Here is a 25,337-nt window from a genome sequence, read left to right on the forward strand (position 1 = left end):
AAATGATGCAATTTAGGAAAAAAATTCAAATTTAAACCTGAAAAGAACAGCAGGTCAAAGGTCAAATATCAGAGAGAAAGTGTTCACTGGGTCATGACACAGAATCTGTGATCAGAGGAGCGGTTCCATCCGAAGATCTCGTACGCAGCAAACGGGGGATGCTCACTCTGCTCCTGTTCCTGAGCTCATCAGGCGTCACTGCGCTCTCCACCAATCAGAGGACGGGCAGGGAGACAGCGGCGGCTGGAGGCGGGACGTGGGCGGAGCTTTGAGGCGGCAGAAGACGCAACTCGTCAGCAGGTCAGAGGTCAGCAGTCTGGACACCGGGAACGGCCTTCCACACTCTTCACACTGCAGAGAGCGAGAGCGTCGTCATGGCAACCAGAGAAGAGCATGTTCATCAACATGGTCGCCAGAACCGGGTCGCCAGAACCGGGTCGCCAGAACCGGGTCGCCAGAAAACGTCCACACCTTCAGGATCTGGACCCCGGTTCCCTCTCCGCTTTTGATCTGCATCACCTCGGGGATCTGCTCCACGTTCTGCACGTCCCACAGCCGGACGCTGCCGTCCTGCACGTCAAAGGTCAAAGGTTAACGCGCAGCCAAGCCGGAGGACGGCCTGAAGCACAGCTGTCAAACTCCAGTCCTGCAGGTTTTAGATGAGCCGCATGTACAAAACACTGGAATGAAACGGCTTCATCACCTCCTCCAGTGTGGATCAGATCTCCACAGCCTATGACCTCATTATTCTCAGGTGATGCAGAATAATGAGGTCATAGGTCAGCAGTCTCATCTAAAGGCTCCTCTAAAGGTTGAAGGGCCTCCAGTGGCCCCCGGGACTGGAGTTTGACACCCTGCACTAAAGTATTTACACCCTTTCAGAAGAAGGGGCGCCCTGAGCGCAAACTCAAAGACATGCCACACTTTTCAGATTGTTAAAAACCATGTTCACTTCTCAGCTCTGCTCTGCCTCCTGCTGGTTAAAACAAAATACTGCAGGCTGAGGAAATGTGAATACTTCCTAAAAGTCCAGTTTGTCTTTAAGAAACAGGAAGTCAACCTTGGAAGAAGACACAAGCAGCTTCCTGTCAGCGCTGAGAGACACGTCCGTCACCCAATCAGAGTGGCCCTGGAAGTAAACACACATCAGCTGATTAACAGAAATCAGCTGATCTTCGTCTCCTCGGGAAACAAGCGGAGGGTTCTCCTCACCCTCAGAACCAGAGTCCGGCGGAGCGAGGACGGATCCACAGCGCCACGGTCCGGTCGTAGGAGCCGGACACCAACATGTCACCTGAGGACACGAGGGAGACAGGAAGGACCAGAACCAGGTTAGCAGAACCGGGCTGGTCCGTCATCAACCGAATGGTTTTAGTGGGACGTTCCCGTGCAACTCAGTGTTTCTGAAAATCATGTTGGAGGCACAAAAACTGTTTCAGAAGGAGCTGCAGATTCCTCTGGATGCAGGATTTAGTCTGAACCTCACTGTCCCTGAACGCCTCACTAAAAGCATCACTGTCCCTGAACGCCTCACTGTCCCCGAACGCCTCACCGTCCCTGAACGCCTCACTGAACGCCTCACTGTCCCCGAACGCCTCACTGTCCCTGAACGCCTCACTGAACGCCTCACCGTCCCTGAACGCCTCACTGTCCCTGAACGCCTCACTGAACGCCTCACCGTCCCTGAACGCCTCACTGAACGCCTCACTGTCCCCGAACGCCTCACTGTCCCTGAACGCCTCACTGAACGCCTCACCGTCCCTGAACGCCTCACTGTCCCTGAACGCCTCACTGAAAGCCTCGCCGTCCCTGAACGCCTCACTGTCCCCGAACGCCTCACTGTCCCTGAACGCCTCACTGAAAGCCTCGCCGTCCCTGAACGCCTCACTGTCCCCGAACGCCTCACTGTCCCTGAACGCCTCGCCGTCCCTGAACGCCTCACTGTCCCCGAACGCCTCACCGTCCCTGAACGCCTCACTGAACGCCTCACTGTCCCGAACGCCTCACTGTCCCCGAACGCCTCACTGTCCCTGAACGCCTCACTGAACGCCTCACCGTCCCTGAACGCCTCACCGTCCCTGAACGCCTCACTGAACGCCTCACTGTCCCCGAACGCCTCACTGTCCCTGAACGCCTCACTGTCCCTGAACGCCTCACTGAACGCCTCACCGTCCCCGAACGCCTCACTGTCCCCGAACGCCTCACTGTCCCTGAACGCCTCACTGAACGCCTCACCGTCCCTGAACGCCTCACTGTCCCTGAACGCCTCACTGAAAGCCTCGCCGTCCCTGAACGCCTCACTGTCCCCGAACGCCTCACCGTCCCTGAACGCCTCACTGTCCCTGAACGCCTCACTGTCCCCGAACGCCTCACTGTCCCCGAACGCCTCACCGTCCCTGAACGCCTCACTGTCCCGAACGCCTCACTGTCCCGAACGCCTCACCGTCCCTGAACGCCTCACTGTCCCCGAACGCCTCACTGTCCCGAACGCCTCACTGTCCCGAACGCCTCACTGTCCCTGAACGCCTCACTGTCCCCGAACGCCTCACCGTCCCTGAACGCCTCACTGTCCCTGAACGCCTCACTGAAAGCCTCGCCGTCCCTGAACGCCTCACTGTCCCCGAACGCCTCACTGTCCCTGAACGCCTCACTGTCCCTGAACGCCTCACTGTCCCCGAACGCCTCACTGTCCCTGAACGCCTCACTGTCCCCGAACGCCTCACTGTCCCTGAACGCCTCACTGTCCCTGAACGCCTCACTGTCCCTGAATGCCTCTCTGTCCCCGAACGCCTCACTGTCCCCGAACGCCTCACTGTCCCTGAACGCCTCACTGTCCCTGAACGCCTCACTGAACGCCTCACCGTCCCTGAACGCCTGACTGTCCCCGAACGCCTCACTGTCCCTGAACGCCTCACTGTCCTGAACGCCTCACTGAAAGCCTCGCCGTCCCTGAACGCCTCACTGTCCCTGAACGCCTCACTGTCCCTGAACGCCTCACTGAACGCCTCACCGTCCCTGAACGCTCACTGTCCCTGAACGCCTCACTGAAAGCCTCGCCGTCCCTGAACGCCTCACTGTCCCCGAACGCCTCACCGTCCCTGAACGCCTCACTGTCCCTGAACGCCTCACTGTCCCCGAACGCCTCACTGTCCCCGAACGCCTCACCGTCCCTGAACGCCTCACTGTCCCCGAACGCCTCACTGTCCCCGAACGCCTCACCGTCCCTGAACGCCTCACTGTCCCCGAACGCCTCACTGTCCCCGAACGCCTCACTGTCCCCGAACGCCTCACTGTCCCTGAACGCCTCACTGTCCCCGAACGCCTCACCGTCCCTGAACGCCTCACTGTCCCTGAACGCCTCACTGAAAGCCTCGCCGTCCCTGAACGCCTCACTGTCCCCGAACGCCTCACTGTCCCTGAACGCCTCACTGTCCCTGAACGCCTCACTGTCCCCGAACGCCTCACTGTCCCTGAACGCCTCACTGTCCCCGAACGCCTCACTGTCCCTGAACGCCTCACTGTCCTGAACGCCTCACTGTCCCTGAATGCCTCTCTGTCCGAACGCCTCACTGTCCCCGAACGCCTCACTGTCCCTGAACGCCTCACTGTCCCTGAACGCCTCACTGAACGCCTCACCGTCCCTGAACGCCTGACTGTCCCCGAACGCCTCACTGTCCCTGAACGCCTCACTGTCCCTGAACGCCTCACTGAAAGCCTCGCCGTCCCTGAACGCCTCACTGTCCCTGAACGCCTCACTGTCCCTGAACGCCTCACTGAAAGCCTCGCCGTCTCTGAACGCCTCACTGTCCCCGAACGCCTCACCGTCCCTGAACGCCTCACTGAACGCCTCACCGTCCCTGAACGCCTCACTGTCCCTGAACGCCTCACTGAAAGCCTCGCCGTCTCTGAACGCCTCACTGTCCCTGAACGCCTCACTGAAAGCCTCACCGTCCCTGAACGCCTCACCGTCCCCAAACGCCTCACTGTCCCCGAACGCCTCACTGTCCCCGAACGCCTCACTGTCCCTGAACGCCTCACTGTCCCTGAACGCCTCACTGTCCCTGAACGCCTCACTGAAAGCCTCGCCGTCCCTGAACGCCTCACTGTCCCTGAACGCCTCACCGTCCCTGAACGCCTCACTGTCCCTGAACGCCTCACTGTCCCTGAACGCCTCACTGAAAGCCTCGCCGTCCCTGAACGCCTCACTGTCCCCGAACGCCTCACTGTCCCCGAACGCCTCACTGTCCCGAACGCCTCACTGTCCCCGAACGCCTCACTGTCCCTGAACGCCTCACTGTCCCTGAACGCCTCACTGAAAGCCTCGCCGTCCCCGAACGCCTCACTGTCCCTGAACGCCTCACTGTCCCTGAACGCCTCACCGTCCCCGAACGCCTCACCGTCCCCGAACGCCTCACTGTCCCCGAAAGCCTCACTGTCCCGAACGCCTCACTGTCCCGAACGCCTCACTGTCCCCGAACGCCTCACTGTCCCTGAACGCCTCACTGAAAGCCTCGCCGTCCCCGAACGCCTCACTGTCTCTGAACGCCTCACCGTCCCTGAACGCCTCACTGTCCCCGAACGCCTCACTGTCCCTGAACGCCTCACTGAACGCCTCACCGTCCCTGAACGCCTCACTGTCCCTGAACGCCTCACCGTCCCTGAACGCCTCACTGTCCCCGAACGCCTCACTGTCCCTGAACGCCTCACTGAACGCCTCACCGTCCCTGAACGCCTCACTGTCCCTGAACGCCTCACTGAACGCCTCACCGTCCCCGAACGCCTCACCGTCCCTGAACGCCTCACCGTCCCCGAACGCCTCACCGTCCCTGAACGCTCACTGTCCCTGAACGCCTCACTGAACGCCTCACCGTCCCCGAACGCCTCACCGTCCCTGAACGCCTCACCGTCCCCGAACGCCTCACCGTCCCTGAACGCCTCACTGTCCCTGAACGCCTCACTGAACGCCTCACTGTCTCTGAACGCCTCACCGTCCCTGAACGCCTCACCGTCCCTGAACGCCTCACTGTCCCTGAACGCCTCACTGTCCCTGAACGCCTCACTGAAAGCCTCGCCGTCCCTGAACGCCTCACTGTCCCTGAACGCCTCACTGTCCCCGAACGCCTCACCGTCCCTGAACGCCTCACCGTCCCTGAACGCCTGACTGAAAGCCTCGCCGTCCCCGAACGCCTCACTGTCCCTGAACGCCTCACTGAAAGCCTCGCCGTCCCCGAACGCCTCACTGTCCCCGAACGCCTCACCGTCCCTGAACGCCTCACCGTCAGCCGACAGCACGCAGCAGCTCACGCTGCCCTCATGGCCGCGCTCCAGCACGGCGCCACCTTGAGACCGGAATTCTCCCCCTGCAGGTCCCAGAGCTTCAGCGTCCTATCCCATGATGCCGTGCACAGGAAGTGCCCGTTGCCGTTGAAGCAGCAGCTGGAAATCACGTTGCTATGGTTACTGAGGGAGAGAGCAACAGATGATGAGACCTGGGGTACTTTCTATCGCCATGGAAACCGTTGTCATTCTGCGAGGTTGTCCCTGTTGTTCCTCTCCACTCTCACCACATGCTTGTTCAGGATGAGTCAATGATAGAACTTTCTACTGAACAGGACCTGAGAGGTTCTGATGGAGAGAACGGACAACAGCGCCCCCTGGAGCACAGAGAGCTGCGCCGCGCCAACCTGCTGATGGACATGGTCGTCCTCTTAGCCTGAGCGTCCCACAGCTTGACGGTCCGGTCTGCGGACACCGACGCCACCGCTGGTCCACAGGGTCGAAGCGGACCCGTGTGATGGTGGAGCGGTGGTGGTCTGCGGGGGGACAAGAGCGGCACGTGAACGTCTCACAGGGACGGGCGGAGTCCGGTGCGCCGAGACGCCGTCCTACTGTTGATGCGATGCAACATCTGGCCACCGGAGGTGCTGCAGATGAAGACAATTTCCTGAGGCTCGGCGGCGCAGGCCAGCAGCCGGCCGTCAGACGAGCAGCTGCAGGACGTCAGCAGGCCGTCCAACTGCGTCTCCCACTGGACAGACAGAGCGGAGACGGTCAGCAGGCCGTCCTCCCCGCAGGGGCGGGAGGAGGACAGCAGGTACCAGGACACGTCCTGTCTCCAGGTCCCAGGCCACCATCTTCCTGTCCCAGGACACCGTCACCATCCTGACACACACACAGAGACACACACACAGAGACACACACACAGAGACACACACACACACAGAGACACACACACACACAGAGACACACACACACAGAGACACACAGAGACACACAGAGACACACACACACACAGAGACACACACACACACAGAGACACACACACAGAGACACACACACACACACCACACAGAGACACACACACACACACAGAGACACACAGAGACACACACACACAGAGACACACAGAGACACACACACAGAGACACACAGAGACACACAGACACAGAGACACACAGAGAGACACACAGAGACACACACACAGAGACACACACAGAGACACACACAGAGACACACACAGAGACACACAGAGACACACAGAGAGACACACAGAGACACACAGAGACACACAGAGACACACACACACCTTAAGGTCAGTCTGTTGACCTGGATCAGTGTAAATTATCAGACTCCAGCTGTAGGTGGTGTGAGCCCAACCTGTTGCTGGTGGATCAGAGCACACTCAGTGATGGCTCTGCTGTGAACTCCAGCAAACAGCCTCAGAGGCCGGCCGCTCTCCGCGTCCTGCAGAGGTCGGAGGTCAGTGCAGAGCCACACAGCAAGACCAGTGCAGAGCGGCAGTTTACCCAGAGGATGGCGCTGCCGTCCAATGAGCAGCTCAGGATGTTGCGGTCGCCGCAACAGAACCGGGCTGTGGTGACGTCATCACCGTGAGCATGCAGCACCTTCACTGGAACCTGCAGCACAGAACCAGTTTCAGACTGGGAGAGCTGCAGCAGACCAGCTGATTTTTCTGGCTGCAGCATGATCAGCTGATCAGCTTCTTCTGTTGCTTCCTGGGGAGGCGGGGCAAAGCGGGGCGGGGCAGAGTGGGGCGGGGCAAAGCGGGGTGGGGCAAAGTGGGGTGGGGCAGAGTGGGGCGGGGCAAAGCGGGGTGGGGCAAAGTGGGGTGGGGCAGAGTGGGGCGGGGCAAAGCGGGCGGGGCAGAGTGGGGTGGGGCAAAGCGGGGCGGGGCAGAGTGGGGTGGGCAGAGCAGAGGGCCGGTCCAAGCCTCCATGGGGCTCTAAGCCAAATGTGGTTTGAGTCCCTGGTTCTGCTAACTTGTGGAGCGGCTGCAAGCAGCAGTCCCATCATTACATTATTCACACACCTGATATAAACTGTATGTGGAAATAATGATTTCTACAGACTTTATTGTAAAAACAAATCAATTCATGGTGAAATTTTGTGTTTTTGATATTATAATGACAGAAATTATTACTAAAATCAATCAGCTCCACTGAGGGGCCCCACGGTGGCCCTAAACGGCTGATTAGTTTGCGTATGCCTTGGGCCGGCCCTGCCGGGGAACGCACTGATTTTTTCCTCCAGTATGAAACACATTTTCTGTTACACAAATAAAAGGTGAAATCTTTCTTGAACCAGGAGTTAAATCATTTCTTTTGCTCTTTCAAAGTGAATATTTTGTTCAGAGATGACGTCACCTTAATGGACAGACTTTTGTTCACAGACCAGAAAAAGCGACGCTGAATGTAGTGTTAAGAAGTAAAAGAGGAATAACTTGATTTAGCTCGTTAATTCATTCCTCTTGTCCTAGGTTCTTGTGTCTGTATAAATGTGCAGGGAGAAAGAGCAATCATACGACGTCAGACTTTAGATATCCAGAGTTTTATCCAGAGAAAATCAATGCAAGAAGAATGTTACAATAAGCATCTCACCTAGATCATCATCAAAAGTCCAAGACATGACAAAACAGAAACAATGAACTGAGTAAAAAGGACAGAAACAGAAACAGAAACAAACAAAAGATGCATCTTCTGGGAAACTCTCACTCAGCACAAAGAGATTTGAACTCCTGCTGTAAAACAAAACCATTTTATAATAATGTGTATTCTCCTCATTTAAATATATGCATTAGGAGGTGTGTGTTTTCCTTTGTGGGCCTTCCCATTGATTTTATTACCTCCTGATATATGGATCGTCCAACTGGGTCTCTGCCGTACCAGGCGTCTCCTGCAACTCTCCCTGAGCTAAATGTTTTAGTTTTCTGACTCAAATGATTCCACAAGAAAATAGTTTGTATTTTTAACCAAGCTTGCACAAAATGTAATGCTAAATAATGACTATAACTTTGGATCTAATAAGTAACTAATTCAAAACATGCTTAAAGAAATATATTCTAATAAAGATAAAATTATTTATAAAAAGTGTTAAGATCCTAGTGAACTTTTGAACCATGCTCAGGAATCTGTTCACTGCCTGGCAGACAGACTCTCTGTGTAAAGAGATTCTAGGCTGTTTCTGTCAAATCCTCCCTAAGAATTAATATAAGTTCAGAGTCAGATTCAGTTGTTTTAGTTTGGATCTTTATCTAAATTTATCTTAAAGTAAAGATTAGCCTGTGTGCTATTGTGCTACTTTAAATTCAATTTCAACAGTAGCTAAAGCTAAAGCTAACTGGTACAGGTAGGACTCACCTGAGGCTCTGCGCTCCAGTCTGCTCCCTCCTCCTCCTCCTCCGGTCTTTCTTCCTCTTCCTCTTCCTCCTCCTCTTCCTCTTCCTCCTCCTCTCCTCCTCCTCCTCCTCCTCTTCCTCCTCCTCCTCCTCCTCCTCCTCCTCCTCTTCCTCTTCCTCCTCCTCCTCCTCCTCCTCCTCCTCTTCCTCTTCCTCTTCCTCCTCCTCCTCCTCCTCCTCCTCCTCCTCCTCCTCTTCCTCCTCTCCTCCTCCTCCTCCTCCTCCTCCTCCTCCTCCCTCTTCCTCCTCCTCTTCCTCCTCCTCCTCCTCCTCCTCCTCCTCCTGCAGGAGGCTCCTGCAGCTCCTCAGGCTCCATCTTCTGCCAACTTATTTCAAATAAAGCGAAACAAAAAAACGCTCAGCTGACGAAGCCGCTGGTTCGCCGTTGCCATAGCAACGTGTTTGAGACGGTGCGTTCAAGGACAAACTGTTCAAAAAGCTGAACACGTGGGATAAAAACGTTACATATAAAATACATTCTTAAAATGTTCCACATGTGCGTCACAGTGACGTGCGGTCAGGCTCTGACGTCATCAGGCCTGCTGCATGGCATTGTTTACATATAGACATTTCGCGCATGCGGACAAACATGAAGAGCGAAGACTTTTTTTTATTAATTACTTAACAATTATACAAATATATACAATCAGGCTTCAGGCAACATATAACTAAAAGATAATAACAAAATAAAGAAGTGAAATAAATCAAATCATTCAGACATCAGAGATTACTGAACAAAAACAAAACAGCGAAAAGAGAAAAAAGAATTTATTTTAGTTGTCAAATAAAGTCAGGTCGTTATGAGCGTCCAAAAGTTTCATTCCCTGCTTGTTTTCCATCAGTTTTAAGGTTCTGAAGCGTTTTTCCATCAGAAGGTTTTAAAGGCTGAACAGTTTGGTTTTCTATTTACAGAGTGATGAAGAATTGGCGAGGATCAGCAGATTGTTCAGAACCAGGCCGGGTTTTGTCTTTGTGGGTCCAAATATTACATCCTCTGTTTTTAAGGGATGATGGAGGGAAAGTTAGTTGAGATCCAGTCCTGAAAGGTTCTCCAAAATGATGCAGTTTGCACACAATAGAAAAAAGATGATCTGTTGTTTCAATGTCAGTGTTACAAAGGTACAAATGTTCATGTCGAAGTTAAATCTTTGTCTTAAAAGTTTCCTGGATGGAAAAATGTTGTTGAGAATTTTAAAATGAACTTCTTCAGCTTTAGGGCTCAGAGGATATTTAAGGTAATCAGTTCTCCACTTATTAACCTCAAAATCAGAAGATAAATTTAAAATGGAGTTTTTATTTGGTCGGACAGGAAATATAATATTAGTTAGATGCTGACGCATCCGTTTGTTAGAATGACTTTTGTCATTAAATCCAAACAGCTGAAGAGCTGGAAACTGAAGGTCAGCTGATTAATGTTTATATCTGACTGCAGAGGGGATGGAGTTTAATACCATATGAAACTGAGTGTGTGAGCAAACCAAGTTATACAATAAGCAAAATTCATCATAAGACAACCAATCTCCACTGTCATTAAGAAAATGTCTTATGGACCAAATACCTTTTTCCATCCAGTGATCCAAATAGAGATTTATTTCTGTCTATTGTTCAGTTGGGGGTTTGCTGAGGAGTAAAGCTGTTCATGTTCAGAAGTTTAAACCTTAACTTAACAGGAAGTCTGTTGACATCAAAGTCACATCTAAGAACAAAATCCATGCATCCTATTTTTTTAAACAAACCTTGGGGAAACAAAACCAGACACTGATTCCATTCATTAAAAGATTTTAACCAATTTACCTTTAAGACAGCGTTTAAACATTTAAAGTCTATGGCTTGTAAACCACCATCTTTAAAGTCTTGAACCATATTTGCTTTCTTTAACTAGTGGACTCGATTTTTCCAGCTGAAACTAAAGTTCAGCTGATTTATAGCTTTAATGTATTTGTTAGGTATGGCCATAGAATAATCTGGGTAAATGCACCGGCTCAGCGACTCCACTTTGGTTAAATAGGTTCTCCCAACAGGGTCAGATCTCTCTGCAGACATCGATTTAACTGTGTTTTATTCTCTATTAACGGTTTCATTGAGTTTAACATCTTTAGTCATTAAAATACCAAGATATTTAACTGAAGATTTAATGGGAATATTATAAGCTTCATCAGATCAGAGTCATGAATCGCATCAGTTCACACTTCTGCAGATTTGAGGTTAATCCTGATGCTTTGGAGAAAATATTAATTAACTGGAGTACTTTAGGGGTTTGGTCTGGATTCTTCAATATCATGTGGTGTCATCAGCTAGTTGACTAATTATGATTTGGTCATCTAAAACTTTCAGTTTCGGTATATTGGAGTTTTTATGAAAATACTCATCACTTCAACAGCCAAGATGAAGAGAACGGGGAAATAATGAATGGAGAGACGTGGAGACGCACCGTGTGGCAGTGCAACTGAGCTCCTGGTATAAGCTTTTTATTATACTACAGAAACGTGTAAAACCTTGAAAATAAACTGATGTTCCAACACATCAAAGGCTTGTAGAAGTCTGGTGCAGTAAATCCTGCACCAGTCTGATGTTATCATGTCTCGATCTTTTGTTTCAGAAAGAACATCCTTAGGACCCGTCTTTAATCTGTTTGTATAGATATATAGATATAGAACAGTTTAACTATGACAAGCAACTTAAGAGATAAAAATCAATATTAAAATGAAGAACTGTGCTGACTTTTGTTTAACCCTATAATGGGAGGATGTAATAAACAGAATAATCTGTAGTCTCAGAAGGGAGATGAAGCTTTGATCACTGCGATGTGACCTCTGTAAAAGGTCACCTGACCCTGGGATCTGGTCTTGGTGATCTTAGGCCGCAGTTCTTCTCCTGCCAATCGGTCTTCCTTCATAAACTCTGGAGCAAAACGCAGACCTTGTTCTTTGCACACCAGAGCAAAAAGACTTTACTTTCACATACTATCCATAGCTGCGCTGCCACGGTAGAAAAACCCCATCAATTCATTGAAACTTGGACATATAGATATTCATTTAGTGCAGCACAGCATGGAAGCTCAACTCAAACCACCTTGCATCGGACAAGCTACACCGAGACTCGTGTCGTGCCGCTTCGCCTGTTCACTGTGTGGTTAGCTCCAAGGCTAGCTCCAAGGTTAGCTTCATTAGCTTCATGGCTAGCTCCAAGGTTAGCTTCATGGCTAGCTCCACGGTTAGCTTCATTAGCTTCATGGCTAGCTCCACGGTTAGCTTCATGGTTAACTCCATGGTTATCTCCAAGGCTAGCTCGCTGTTGCTGTCTCTTCCTCTGCAGTGTGGAGTCTGTGTGTGGGATCATGAGCGCCCCCTGCCATTCGGCCAGAGAACTGCCTGCCTCACCTCCAGTCTGTTCCCTGGTTTCTGATCCAGAGCTGAGCACGAAACACGTTGCACACACAGTTGGTGGCAAACAAACACTGGATATTACATATACGAGCTAAATGATGGAAAATCAGTTCATACATTAAATGTTTTTTAGCCATTTTATTGTCGACGGTCAGACAGGAAGAACCTGCTGCCATAGACTGGCAGCCAGTGCAGGTAGTGAGACGGTGATCCGTCCAGGTGAGGCTCGGCTCACTGCTAACTCACCTTCCCAACATTTGAACGGAAAAATGCGAAAATCCAGCGACTTTGAAGAAAAAAAATAACCTAAATTCATTAAGCTAAATGAAAAAAACCTGTTCACGGTACAAAACACAGAATGAAAGTAGCAATATAAATCATCTTCCTAGTCTCACCTCCATGATGAGGTGAGACTGCCTCACCGGCCTCCCTGACCGCACGTCACTGGTGTGTCATATATTTTTTATACATTTTATTGTATATTTGTATATATGTGTTTATATTTTTGCTTTCTACAGGTTCTTCCGGCCTTCAGCTCTTCCTCCTCCTCTTCCTCCCTCCGGGAACTGGAACTCCTCGACTTGACGGAGAAATGTTTGACCCAATGGGAACGCTTCAACATGGTCAGGTGACAGGAACTGACCAATCACAGCTCTAAGCACAGCTGCGCTAAGTGCACAGCAGGACACTACAGAGTCCGACTGACCATGAAGGCACGCCACCAGTCAGATGATTCAGGAGTTTATTAGGCAGCAGCAGAAGAGAGGCTCTGCGGGTCACCAGGTGTTTGGGGTCCGGATGCTTTTCAGCCTGGAACCGGGTCAAAGACAGGCCTGGTTAGGACAAGATGATTTGACCCGACAGAACCCTGAAGCTCTCTGTGACCTCTGACCTTCTCAGAAGGTCGCCTGTGGACGGCTGAATGCTTTCGCCGTCCTCAGAGCTGCTGGACTCCTCCTCCCGACTCTTCTTCTGCTGCTTCGCCTTGTGCTTCCTGTGTTTCTTCTTCTGCAGAAACAGAGAGAGAAGCTGAGGGCGGGGCCAGCAGGAGCCCACGCTCCTCTTCTTCATCTTCATCTTCCTCTACCTTCTTCTCCTTCCGGTGTTTCTGCTGCTTTTTTTTCTGCTTCTTCTCTTCTTTGCTCCTCCGGCTGCTCCTCTGGTAGGCGGTGGTGGCGCCTCCTGTGGCTGAACAGGAGAACAACAGGCAGACATTTTAAAGGGACAGTGTTCTGTTTTCCAGCACATAGTTCCACTTTATAACACAACTATTTACTGTCAGTTATTATTTAAAAATTGTCATGTATCAAATGTTATTTCCTGTTTTAACATTTTGAAATTGGGCCTCTGTTTCTTTAAGAAGCCCCTGCTCTTTCTGAAGCGCCGCCTCCAGGAAGTCATCCCAGCATGGCTCCGTTATGAACCCTGTAACGTTCGTACTTACCAGTGTTGCTCTGAGCAGCAACTGCTATCATGTGCTCAGCTGGTTGCTAATTGCTGCTGTCTAGTCTGAAGGAGCTGAGTGGGGGAGGAGCTGCACCTTGAAGGTTGCCAAGGAGATTAAATGATTTCTCACCATCAGCTGCTGAAGGAGGTGGCAGCTTGGGTCCAAACTCCTCCTCTGCCTCCCGGCTTGGCGTCTGGGCGGAAGAGGAGCTGAGAGCCAGAGGCATGCTGGGAAAATCCACAGAGGATGAGAGGACAGGACCTGCCAGGCGGCTGGAGGAGGAAGAGGAGACGATGCCAAACAGCTTCACTGGTTCTTCGTCTCCCTTTGCCTCCTCCTCTTCATCACCGTCGTCCTCTGATGAAGAGGAGGACTTGTCCTCGGAGGACGTGATGAAGATGGCTCTGAACAGATCCATGGGCGGCCGCTCTTCCTCCTCCCCCTCCTCCTCGGCAGTGTGTGGCTCTGCTGGCGCCCCCTGCAGGAGAACAGAGGTTAGGGTCCAGAAGCAGAACCGGAACCAGAAGCAGAAGCAGTCGGACCTGAGGAGGAGACGGGCGGTGGTCTGGCGTCGGCCCAGTGGGTTCGGAACTGGCCTGGTTCTGGATGCGGCCCGTCTTCTTGGAGACGTCCCACCTGGACTTCTTCTCCTCCAGGGGCTTTGGAGGAGCTGCAGAGCCACAACAGGACAAAGTGTCAGCACCCTGTAAACTTGGACCCGGTCCACAATTCTGATCAGGTTTCTGTTACGGGTCATTTCACTATGAAATATCTGAAAAGTGTGGCAGGGAGCTGTTTTCAGCCTCCTCAAAGCAAACGTGACAGAGCAGATCTGCTTGGCAGCATCACGCTGTGGGAAAACGGACTCAAAAACCTGAGACTGGGGTCAAAGGTCAGGACGAGCAATCATGGATACGATGGGAGGGATCAAATTGGAGCGGCCGAGTCAAAGTCCGGACATAACTGATGCTACAGCTGAAACCGGTTCTGCTGGTTCTGATCCTGCCACACTACATCACAAAAAACCGTCTGAGGCTTCCAGACGAATCAGCGCCGCCTTCGGATCCAGAACCGGCTCTGAGGCATCAGAGATCCGGTTCCGGACCGGCTGAACTCACCTGCCACCTCCTGGCGCTCTGAGACCGTCAGGAAGTCAAAGACGGAAAACTTGTCCCTTTTGACCTTCGGCAGCCCGACCAGCGCTGACCTGGGACCAATCAGAGTCAGAGCTCAGTTCCTGTCCGGTCCGGGTCCGGTTCGGTTCCGGTGCCGCTCCAAGTCTTACCCGGGATACGGGTCAGGCACGTTAAACCTCTTGCACAGCAGCCGGTCCGGATGCCACTCCAGAGTCTCTCTGGTCAGCTTCCCAAATGTCCTGCTGGCCGCCTGCTGGGCGCCGCCCTGGCAACCAGACCGAGCGGTGAGGAGGAGGCGAGGAAGAGGAGGTGAGGAAGAGCGGCGCCCTACCTGCTGGTCGCAGCCGGCGTCCTCGGCGTTCTCGGCCTCGGCGTTCCCGTCCCGGCGTCCTCGGCGTCCGCTGCTGGGCGCGGGTGAAGCGGGATGACAGCGAGGAAGAAGACGGCCGGTACAAGATGGAGGCCCTGAGGAACTCCTCGCGCTCGCGGCCGCGCTCCCACTCTGTCATGGCCGGGTCCAGACTCTGCTCCAGGGCTCCTGCGGGACACGGGGACCCGGGTCATTCCGACTCAGAACCACCAGAACCTGCTGGGTGACTCGGGTCCACAGGTTCCTCAGCAGGCGGAACCTGTGGAGCCGCTCGGCTCCGACGTCACTTCCTCCTACCTGCGTCGCCCTGCTGCAGGCTGCTCAGGTAGCGCTCGTAGCGCGCCTGCTTCCCGGAATTTTCTCAAACGGCTTGAAGCTCTGTGAGGAAGAGAAGGAGGAAGAGGAGGAGCCTCTCCAGGCCGCCAGCGCCTCCTGCTGGAGGCCGGAGAGGGGCGGAGCCGGGCCGGGGGGCGCTGCCTGGGGGGGCCTCTGGGCGGCGGCGGTCCGGAGGCTGAGCAGGCGCTGGCGGTCCTCGGGTCGCAGCAGGTCCATGACAGAACCAGTCGCAGAACCAGAACCTGTTCAGAGACAGGAGGTTTACCAATCATCACCCTCATCGGGTGATGTCATCACCCTGACTGAGTGACCTGGCACATATTGTAGTGAAAAATCTTACAATGACTACATGATTATGAGCGAATGAATGCATTAGTGCAGTGATCTGTTCATGCCATCGTCTCACTGCTCTGAGACCCAGCAGATTAAACTCTGCATGAGTTTCATCGACTGCATTCGGTCAGCAGAGGCTTCGCATTAATACTGATCAGAATATGTTGCTTCTCTGCTTCTTTGGCTTGTGAAAGTTTTTCTTCCACTCTTTGTTAAAAAAAAATTCCACAACAAGATGTAGAAAGGAAGAATTCACACCTTGCTGGGTTTACAATGTTACTCATTTTATTGAACATTTCTGCATTTCTGTTTTCAGTTTATAGTAAAAGTCTCTAAGGCTTTTAGGTTTTAATGTTTTTATTCATTAGAACTTTTATTTGCTCTCAGTTCAGCTGATGTGGCCTGGTCCTGTGCTGCCCCCTGCTGGTTTACAGGAGCACTGTGCGGCTCACCTTGCAGGCGTCCTCTCCCAGCAGCGCCCCCCTCTGGCCAGAGTCCAGCTGGTGGCGGCTGTCCTGCTGCGCCTCCTCCTTCACCATGTGACCCCTGGAGCTCCTGAGGCCTCAGCCAGCGCAGTGCTGACCCCACACAGCCTGGACACGTCCACTGGAGGACGGAAGAAATGGACGGGACGGTAATCTCTGGGGAGGTTTGGTGGAGGGAAGACCTGCGGAGGGACAGAGGAGTCAGGAGGAGTTTCTCCACCAAGAGACGGTGTGCAGGCTGACCGTTTTGCAGCAGAGGCTTCTGGGGCCAGAGTGAACCCGTCCAGGATCTTCCCCAGATACGCTGCGTCTCTGGATCGGTCTGTCAACAGAGTGAGACACAGCAGCAGCCATTTATATCACTGCTTGATAACGTTTATCAGGTATGTGTGGCACTGTTTACTCTTTGTGGCGCTGGAACCCGTGGCGAGGACCCGGGCCTTCCTCTACACGGGCCGTGTTTAAACCCTGCGCCACCACAGCACCTCCATTGATTGCATCAATTATCACAATAAACTTCTTGTAATATTTGGATTCATTGTTGTCACAATGAATTCGGATTGATGCTATCTAGAATCTGTCCTTCTCATTAGATTGTGGCTTTTTCTCCATCTATAAATGTTAACATATTAAATGTTGTGAGTATGTCTGAAAAACTCTTCATGCCTGGAGTCCTATGAGCAGCAGCTGGCAGATCAGGGTTCAGATCCAGATCACAGCCAATCTATACTCATCGTCTACATTCCTGTCACCCAGATGCTGCATTCACTGACAAACAGGTCGCTTTCTCTGGCTAGAACCGAAAAAGCTTCAGCTCAACATTCCTTCTGTCTTCCTGTCCCCTCACCTGTCTCCATTCCCTCACCTGTCCTCCATTCCCCTCACCTGTCCTCCATTCCCCTCACCTGTCCTCCATTCCCCTCACCTGTCCTCCATTACCCTCACCTGTCCTCCATTCCCCTCACCTGTCCTCCATTACCCTCACCTGTCCTCCATTCCCTCACCTGTCCTCAGGTCCCCTCACCTGTCCTCCATTACCCTCACCTGTCCTCCATTCCCCTCACCTGTCCTCCATTCCCCTCACCTGTTCTCAGGTCCCCTCACCTGTCCTCCATTACCCTCACCTGTCCTCCATTACCCTCACCTGTCCTCTGGTCCCCTCACCTGTCCTCTGGTCCACTCACCTGTCCTCCAGGTGTACTGCTGCGGAGCTGTCCAGCCGTAAAGGCCGTCTCCAGGCTCCTCATCTCTCAGCACGTGTCGTATCTGGACATGGAGTCTCTGTGATAGACGTCTTCATCCTCGTCCTCCAGCGCTCCCACACCGAAGGCCTGCGGGTCAAAGGTCAGGTGAACCCAGCCGCGTGTCAACCTGTTAAAGCCTGAGGAGGAATGAAGCCCACCTGCCCGGCGACCCCTCCCCTCCTGGACCTGCCGGGTCGGTCTCCAAACAGCCGGCTCCGGGTCTCGGACTGGGGCCGGAACAGGTGGACGTGCTGGTCCTCGTCCCGGCCCGGCAGCGCCAGGCCCGGGTCCAGACCGCTGTAACCCAAGCCCTGCAGCCCCAACCGCAGCTGAAGTCAACCGGAGTCACATCCTTAGGGGCAAAGGTCACGTTCTCTGGAGCAAACTCCTCGTCGTCCTCCTGAGCAGAGACAGACCAGGAAGTGAACAGGCTGGAGGAAAAACAGAGGAAGGACAGGAACTCCAGAACCTCCAGAACCTCCAGAACCTCCGGAACCTCCATCTGTTTCATTACCTCTGACTCCTCCGAACCAGCAGGGGGGCGCACAGCTGTAGGTTTTACAAACTCCGGCTGTCACTAAGATAAAGAAGACATAAAGACATGAATGGATGGATGATGGATGTTCAGTATAGCTACCAACTGTAGCAGAGTATCTAGTATTATATCAGAACCAGCCGTGGTTGTGATTGGACCTCCATCAGAAACCGTGGGTTGTGTCCACACCTGGCCGCTGGCGCCGGCGTTTCCTCTTCAGGCGCGGCCCGATCCCCTGGCCCTCCTTCCAGCCCATCCTGGTCAGCAGCTCCACGCCGACGGAGGACCTGGAGTAGGACCAGCAATCCTGAGCCGTGAACGCGCCTGGCTCCGCGGGGCGCGGCTGCAGCCAGAAGGGGGCGGCGCCTACCTGGCCGGAGCGATGAGTTCTTCCAGCAGCGAGTCCCCAGGGATCAGCGCCACCTGAGCGCCCACGGCCTTCGCCTTCTCTGCAGCCGGGTCTCTGCGGCTGGACGAGAACTCCTGGCTGGTGGTGATCTCTCTGGGGGCGATGCCGTGCTCACCGAAGTCCTGCCGACAGACAGACACAGAGACACAGACAGACGCAGAGACACAGACAGACACAGAGACATAGACAGACGCAGAGACACAGACAGACGCAGAGACACAGACACAGACAGACGCAGAGACATAGACAGACGCAGAGACACAGACAGACAGAGACACAGACAGACGCAGAGACACAGACAGACGCAGAGACACAGACAGACAGAGAGACACAGACAGACAGAGACACAGACGCAGAGACACAGACAGACAGAGACACAGACACAGAGACACAGACAGACGCAGAGACACAGACAGACGCAGAGACACAGACAGACGCAGAGACACAGACAGACGCAGAGACATAGACAGACGCAGAGACACAGACAGACGCAGAGACACAGACAGACGCAGAGACACAGACAGACGCAGAGACACAGACAGACGCAGAGACACAGACAGACGCAGAGACACAGACAGACGCAGAGACACAGACAGACGCAGAGATACAGACAGACAGAGACACAGACACAGAGACACAGACAGACGCAGAGACACAGACAGACGCAGAGACACAGACAGACGCAGAGACACAGACAGACAGCAGAGACACAGACAGACGCAGAGACACAGACAGACGCAGAGATACAGACAGACAGAGACACAGACACAGAGACACAGGACAGACGCAGAGATACAGACAGACGCAGAGACACAGACAGACGCAGAGACACAGACAGACGCAGAGACACAGACAGACAGAGACACAGACAGACGCAGAGACACAGACAGACGCAGAGACACAGACAGACGCAGAGACACAGACAGACAGAGACACAGACAGACACAGAGACACAGACAGACGCAGAGACACAGACAGACAGAGACACAGACGCAGAGACACAGACAGACAGAGACACACGCAGAGACACAGACAGACGCAGAGACACAGACAGACAGAGACACAGAGACACAGACAGACGCAGAGACACAGACACAGAGACACAGACAGACGCAGAGACACAGACAGACGCAGAGACACAGAGACACAGACAGACAGAGACACAGAGACACAGACAGACAGAGACACAGAGACACAGACAGACAGAGACACACACGCAGAGACACAGACAGACGCAGAGACACAGACAGACGCAGAGACACAGAGACACAGACAGACAGAGACACAGAGACACAGACAGACAGAGACACACGCAGAGACACAGACAGACGCAGAGACACAGACAGACAGAGACACACACGCAGAGACACAGACAGACGCAGAGACACAGACAGACACAGAGACACAGACAGACAGAGACACACACGCAGAGACACAGACAGACGCAGAGACACAGACAGACAGAGACACAGACAGACAGAGACACAGACAGACGCAGAGACACAGACAGACGCAGAGACACAGACAGACGCAGAGACACAGACAGACGCAGAGACACAGACAGACGCAGAGACACAGACAGACGCAGAGACACAGACACAGAGACACAGACAGACACAGACAGACGCAGAGACACAGACAGACGCAGAGACACAGACAGACGCAGAGACACAGACAGACAGAGACACAGACAGACGCAGAGACACAGACAGACAGAGACACAGACAGACAGAGACACAGACAGACAGAGACACAGACAGACGCAGAGACACAGACAGACAGAGACACAGACAGACAGAGACACAGACAGACAGAGAGACACAGACAGACGCAGAGACACAGACAGACGCAGAGACACAGACAGACAGAGACACAGACAGACGCAGAGACACAGACAGACAGAGACACAGACAGACAGAGACACAGACAGACACAGAGACACAGACAGACAGAGACACAGACAGACAGAGACACAGACGCAGAGACACAGACAGACGCAGAGACACAGACAGACAGAGACACAGACAGACAGAGACACAGACAGACAGAGACCAGACAGACAGAGACACACACGCAGAGACACAGACAGACGCAGAGACACAGACAGACAGAGACACAGACAGACAGAGACACAGACACAGAGACACAGACAGACACAGAGACACAGACAGACAGAGACACAGACGCAGAGACAGACAGACGACGCAGAGACACAGACAGACAGAGACACAGACAGACAGAGACACAGACAGACAGAGACACAGACGCAGAGACACAGACAGACAGAGACACACACGCAGAGACACAGACAGACAGAGACACAGACGCAGAGACACAGACAGACACAGAGACACAGACAGACGCAGAGACACAGACAGACACAGAGACATAGACAGACACAGAGACACAGACAGACAGAGACACAGACGCAGAGACACAGACAGACGCAGAGACACAGACAGACGCAGAGACACAGACAGACGGAGACACAGACGCAGAGACACAGACAGACACCAAATGAGAAGACTTTTTTATTACAGTAAAACAGTAGTGTGCAAGTCTCATTATGACATCTGATAGCTCATTAAATCCTGACCCAGTCTGTCCCATTGACCCAGTCTGTCTCCAGTCTGTCCCAGTTGACCCAGTCTGCAATGTTCCCTCTAATTTTTCATGTGTCTGGGCGTACACACAAGCTTCCTGGGCACACTGAGGACCACTGTGAGCATCATCAGTGTACACGGCGTGGCCACACACAAGTATCATAAATCTGGGATCATAGAAAGTTGCATGGCTTATTAAAAAAAATCAAATTACATCAGCAATTTTCATTCGTTTGATTTTAATTTAAGTGATTTGCTCAATTAAATAAAAAAAAAGAAAAGAAAACATTGCTGTTCATGAGATGCATGCTATAAGTAAGAGTCCTGCTTCAGCCAGGGTGAGAAATGAGACATTACACCTTTCAGACATAAATGTTTGTTCATATTAAAACATTCACATTTTGCACAATGAAATGATTTCTGTAGCTTGTGATGCAGTATAAATTCTTGTAAAATATTTAATTACAGTTTTTTCACGTCTGCCCTCTCACTTCTCCAGTGGTTGTACACTTAGCCCAGGTTGATGGTCAGTCTGCTTCTTGCTTTATGTTCTTGAATTCAGCATATTGACTGTTAATGGCCTCCATAATCTGTGGGTGGAGGAGAATGGCCTCATACTTCTTTGCCAGTGTACAAATGTCTGCTTATCCATAGTCAAAAGTCTGAACTCAACATTTCAGTATCAAATGCAGACCATTCCTTTCATTTGATTTGATTCCATTTGGTCTTAGAAGAAGTGCATTTCTTTTTTTTTACTGTGGCTTGGTGAGTGGATGTCCCACTAGACATGATAAGGTGATGGCTTTCACGTTTCTTAACTCTACCGCACTATTCTCACCTGCACGGCCATATGACCAAGGCACGTAACCCACGTAGCGAAAGTGAACCGTATCGTATCATTGGCTGGATTCCTGTCACTCACTGAGTTCGATCGCAAAAGTAGTACGGAAAAAAATTATGGTCCATAGTCAAAACTGATGTCTGAGCTCAATGTCCACTTTACGTTGGACTTTATTTTATGCGCTACATAGATTTTCTTGTGCGCTGAGAATATGTGAGCAGTGCGCAGGCGCAGCTTAGAGGGAACATTGCCAGTCGTCTCCAGTCTGTCCCAGTTGACCCAGTCTGTCTCCCAGTTGACCCAGTCTGTCCCAGTTGACCCAGTCTGTCCCAGTTGACCCAGTCTGTCTCCAGTCTGTCCCAGTTGACCCAGTCTGTCTCCCAGTTGACCCAGTCTGTCTCCAGTCTGTCCCAGTTGACCCAGTCTGTCCCAGTTGACCCAGTCTGTCTCCAGTCTGTCCCAGTTGACCCAGTCTGTCTCCCAGTTGACCCAGTCTGTCTCCAGTCTGTCCCAGTTGACCCAGTCTGTCTCCCAGTTGACCCAGTCTGTCTCCCAGTTGACCCAGTCTGTCCCAGTTGACCCAGTCTGTCTCCCAGTCTGTCTCCAGTCTGTCTCCCAGTCTGTCTCCAGTCTGTCTCCCAGTCTGTCTCCAGTCTGTCTCCCAGTAGACTGGAGGCGGTCTAAGGAACACCTTGGCGGTTTACCTCCTCATCCATGAAGTCCTCAGGTGTGGCATGGTGCTTTTCAGCTTTCTGTTGCCGTGACGACACAAAGGTCGAAGGGTCCATCCTAAGTTTAAGACACGATCAGGAACCTCTAGCCTCCATCAGAGCCATAGTGTCTTGGTTTTCATCATTACTTTGAAATTATTTGCAACACAAATACTGAAGAGCAAAGCATGAAATATTATTCATTTGATGTTTACATAGAGGAGCCATGAACTTGGTCACAATATGTTTCCTCTGTTTATGTTCTTATTTTCTGTTCATTCAAATGAACCCAAAGATGTGAGCGGTTCTACCAGAACGGACTTCTGACCTTCCTTGGATCCGACCGTGTTGAAGTATCCTGCTGAAAAGCCTCCAGTGAACGCCCCGTGGAACCGCTGGTACCGGCCCCTCTCGTCCTTCACCGTCTGCTCGTGCAGCGGCACCGGCTTCTTCAGCGGCTCGTCTGGAAACGCAGGCCGGGGTTAGCAGAACAGTTCTGATCCAGACCAGCTGGAACCTCAGCAGCATGGCAGAAGGCGATTCTGCTGGAGGTTCAGGACGTAGTTCCAGTGGAACCAGCGCCCAGTTTTGAGCAAAAATAACATTAATATCATAAATAAAATTAACTAATGAACCCTCTATGGGTCAGGTAGACCTATTTATATGGCCATATCAACGTGTCTTAAAAGCATTTTAAAATGTTAACAAAGCTACAGCTGTCCTGACATAGTAACTGACAGGAAGTTCATAAAAGTTGAGAAGGTTCAATAAGCTGACAAACCATGCTTTAAGCTGCTGGTTAAAGGACAGACAGCAGGTGGCGCTACTGCTAATGTTCACAGGTTGTGTTCCAGCTCCTACAACCTTTAATTGATCAAACGTTCTGGTGGAAGGAAGATTTTCTAAATTGAACCCACGGCGCCCCCTGCCAGAGTTTCCTGCTAGAGCTTGGAAATAAATTCAGGAGTTTCTTTTTTAAATGAGAAATTTACAATTTAAACGAGTTAAAACTTCCCATGAGATTTGTATTTCAGTATAACCAAAATATCTTGTATTTTTAATAAGAAAGGTCATAAGAGGAAAACAGCAACACTTTTCTGACACCGTTAGTGTGACAACTTTAGAAAATGTGCTTTTATATTTTATTATATCGTTTGAAATTTCACCAAATCCTGATTAACACTGTAGGATCCTATTGATGTTCTATCTTGAACAGAAAGGGTGAAGGAGGTGCGATTGAACAGGTGTTCTGTTCATCTGTGCTACTCGTCAATCCCTCCTACCTGTTGAAGTTTTGTTTCATGTGTTTTATTTCATTGCAGATTACAGTCAGCTTTATTTGATTTATTTTATGCCAGGCTTTCATTAAGCTGCTGGATTACTTCATGTTTTTACTTTACATGACAGGCAGCTTATAAATGGCTTCAGTTTGCCGTCTGCAAAGTCATTACTACTGTTAACAAGTCATTGTTTTGCAGTTAATCAGGACAAAATATGTTGTTGTTTGGGCTATTTTAGTTTTAAAATGTTAAACTATAATTTTAAAATATTTTAGTTTTTATTATTTAACTTTGCTAAATAGATGTTAGTGTCTATGTGGGACTGAAGCTTTAATAGCCTGTAATATTAGTGTATATTAATCATATCCCATCATTTCAGTGACCTGTGCAGTTCGGTGACACGTCGTGGCTGCATTTAATAAAGTCTGTCATATGACGGAAGACAGACTTTATTAAACACTTACAACAGCAAAGAAGAGTTGATCTGTATTCAAAAACATAAGCAAGAAAGGCTTAGCCTGGCGGTGGGGCCAGTAAAATATGGCGGGCCGCCATGTCTAAAATACACTGGGCATGTACATTAGGATGGTTTGGCAGCACTAAGACCCTCTTCCTCACTCTGATTGGTTGTTTTTGACCCGGAGCGGTCCACTTCTGCGAATGATAATCGCAGGACTGGGAGGAGGTGGAGCAGCCTGATTATGATATATTGTCACGACATGGTGACAAGTTTAACAAATGTCTTAAATAATTGCATAAAAGTTACATACTTCAATCTGAACCACATTGACTAGTTCTGACCCAAACCTGGACCGGATCTGTGGCGAGATGAGACTCAACCAAGTTCATGATTTAGTCTGAAGCTTCAGACGTTAATCTGAAGACATTTTCATTCCGAAGCAGGAGAACCAGCTCTGGGTTGGAATCTCGGCTCTGTCTGGTTTAGCTAGCAGCCTGTTAGCTTAGCCGCCATAAGTATCACTTCCTCCTGTTCTTCCGGTCAGCCAACACCTGCAGGAGTTCGTGGAGGGGCAAACATGTGACGGAGCCGCTGACCCGAACCGAACCTCACCTTCTTCCAGAGGTTCCAGCGGAGTTCCGAAGCTAACAAAGTCCTCCTCGCTGTCCGCCGCCATGTTTGCACACAACTACGGCCTCCGCAGAGGGACAAACTTCACAGAGCAACGCGTCAAAACAGCGGTAGGAGAAACCAGAGTTCAATTCATAACAATCATTTGGAAATAATCTTCTCTTCCCTTGGAGTCTCATGTAATCTGGTTTGTCAGTGAAATGTTTGTATTTGCAGCGAATTAACACATTTTGTTTGTTTGTTTAAATTCTCACTTTTTTATCAGCATAAAATGTTGGCATTTAACGGCTTGTTCAAGCATCACTAAGTCTCCCAGCCCATATGAGGGATGTATGTGCAACATTACAATTAAATCCTAATTTTTGTACCACTTTGACATGAATAATACCATGAATAATTATAACCAGTGAAAGATACAACATTAGTGATTTCAAACC

At 51.2% G+C, this 25,337-nt stretch overlaps 1 protein-coding gene, 1 long non-coding RNA gene and 1 pseudogene across 2 annotated transcripts; all 3 read right to left on the reverse strand.

The window, feature by feature from the left end:
- Positions 1-195: 195 nt before the first annotated feature.
- On the reverse strand, positions 196-6,161 carry LOC129355802 (WD repeat-containing protein 88-like). The gene is given in 11 exon segments (XM_055025405.1): positions 196-351; positions 472-570; positions 1,061-1,129; positions 1,213-1,247; positions 1,250-1,294; positions 5,277-5,360; positions 5,363-5,460; positions 5,685-5,763; positions 5,766-5,813; positions 5,890-6,028; positions 6,099-6,161. Coding segments are annotated over 11 exon segments (915 nt in total).
- Positions 6,162-6,669: 508 nt separating this feature from the next.
- Positions 6,670-8,681, reverse strand: LOC129355799 (uncharacterized). The gene is made up of 3 exons (XR_008605323.1): positions 8,658-8,681; positions 6,807-6,917; positions 6,670-6,744 (listed from the first exon to the last, which is right to left on the reverse strand). It is a non-coding gene; the product is annotated as an uncharacterized LOC129355799 (long non-coding RNA).
- A 3,523-nt stretch (positions 8,682-12,204) lies between these two features.
- On the reverse strand, positions 12,205-25,020 carry LOC129355800 (G patch domain-containing protein 1-like; annotated as a pseudogene).
- Positions 25,021-25,337: the final 317 nt, after the last annotated feature.

This window comes from Poeciliopsis prolifica, unplaced genomic scaffold (assembly GCF_027474105.1).
Source record: "Poeciliopsis prolifica strain line A6 unplaced genomic scaffold, Auburn_PproV2 SCAFFOLD146, whole genome shotgun sequence".
Classification (NCBI taxonomy): Eukaryota; Metazoa; Chordata; class Actinopteri; order Cyprinodontiformes; family Poeciliidae; genus Poeciliopsis; species Poeciliopsis prolifica.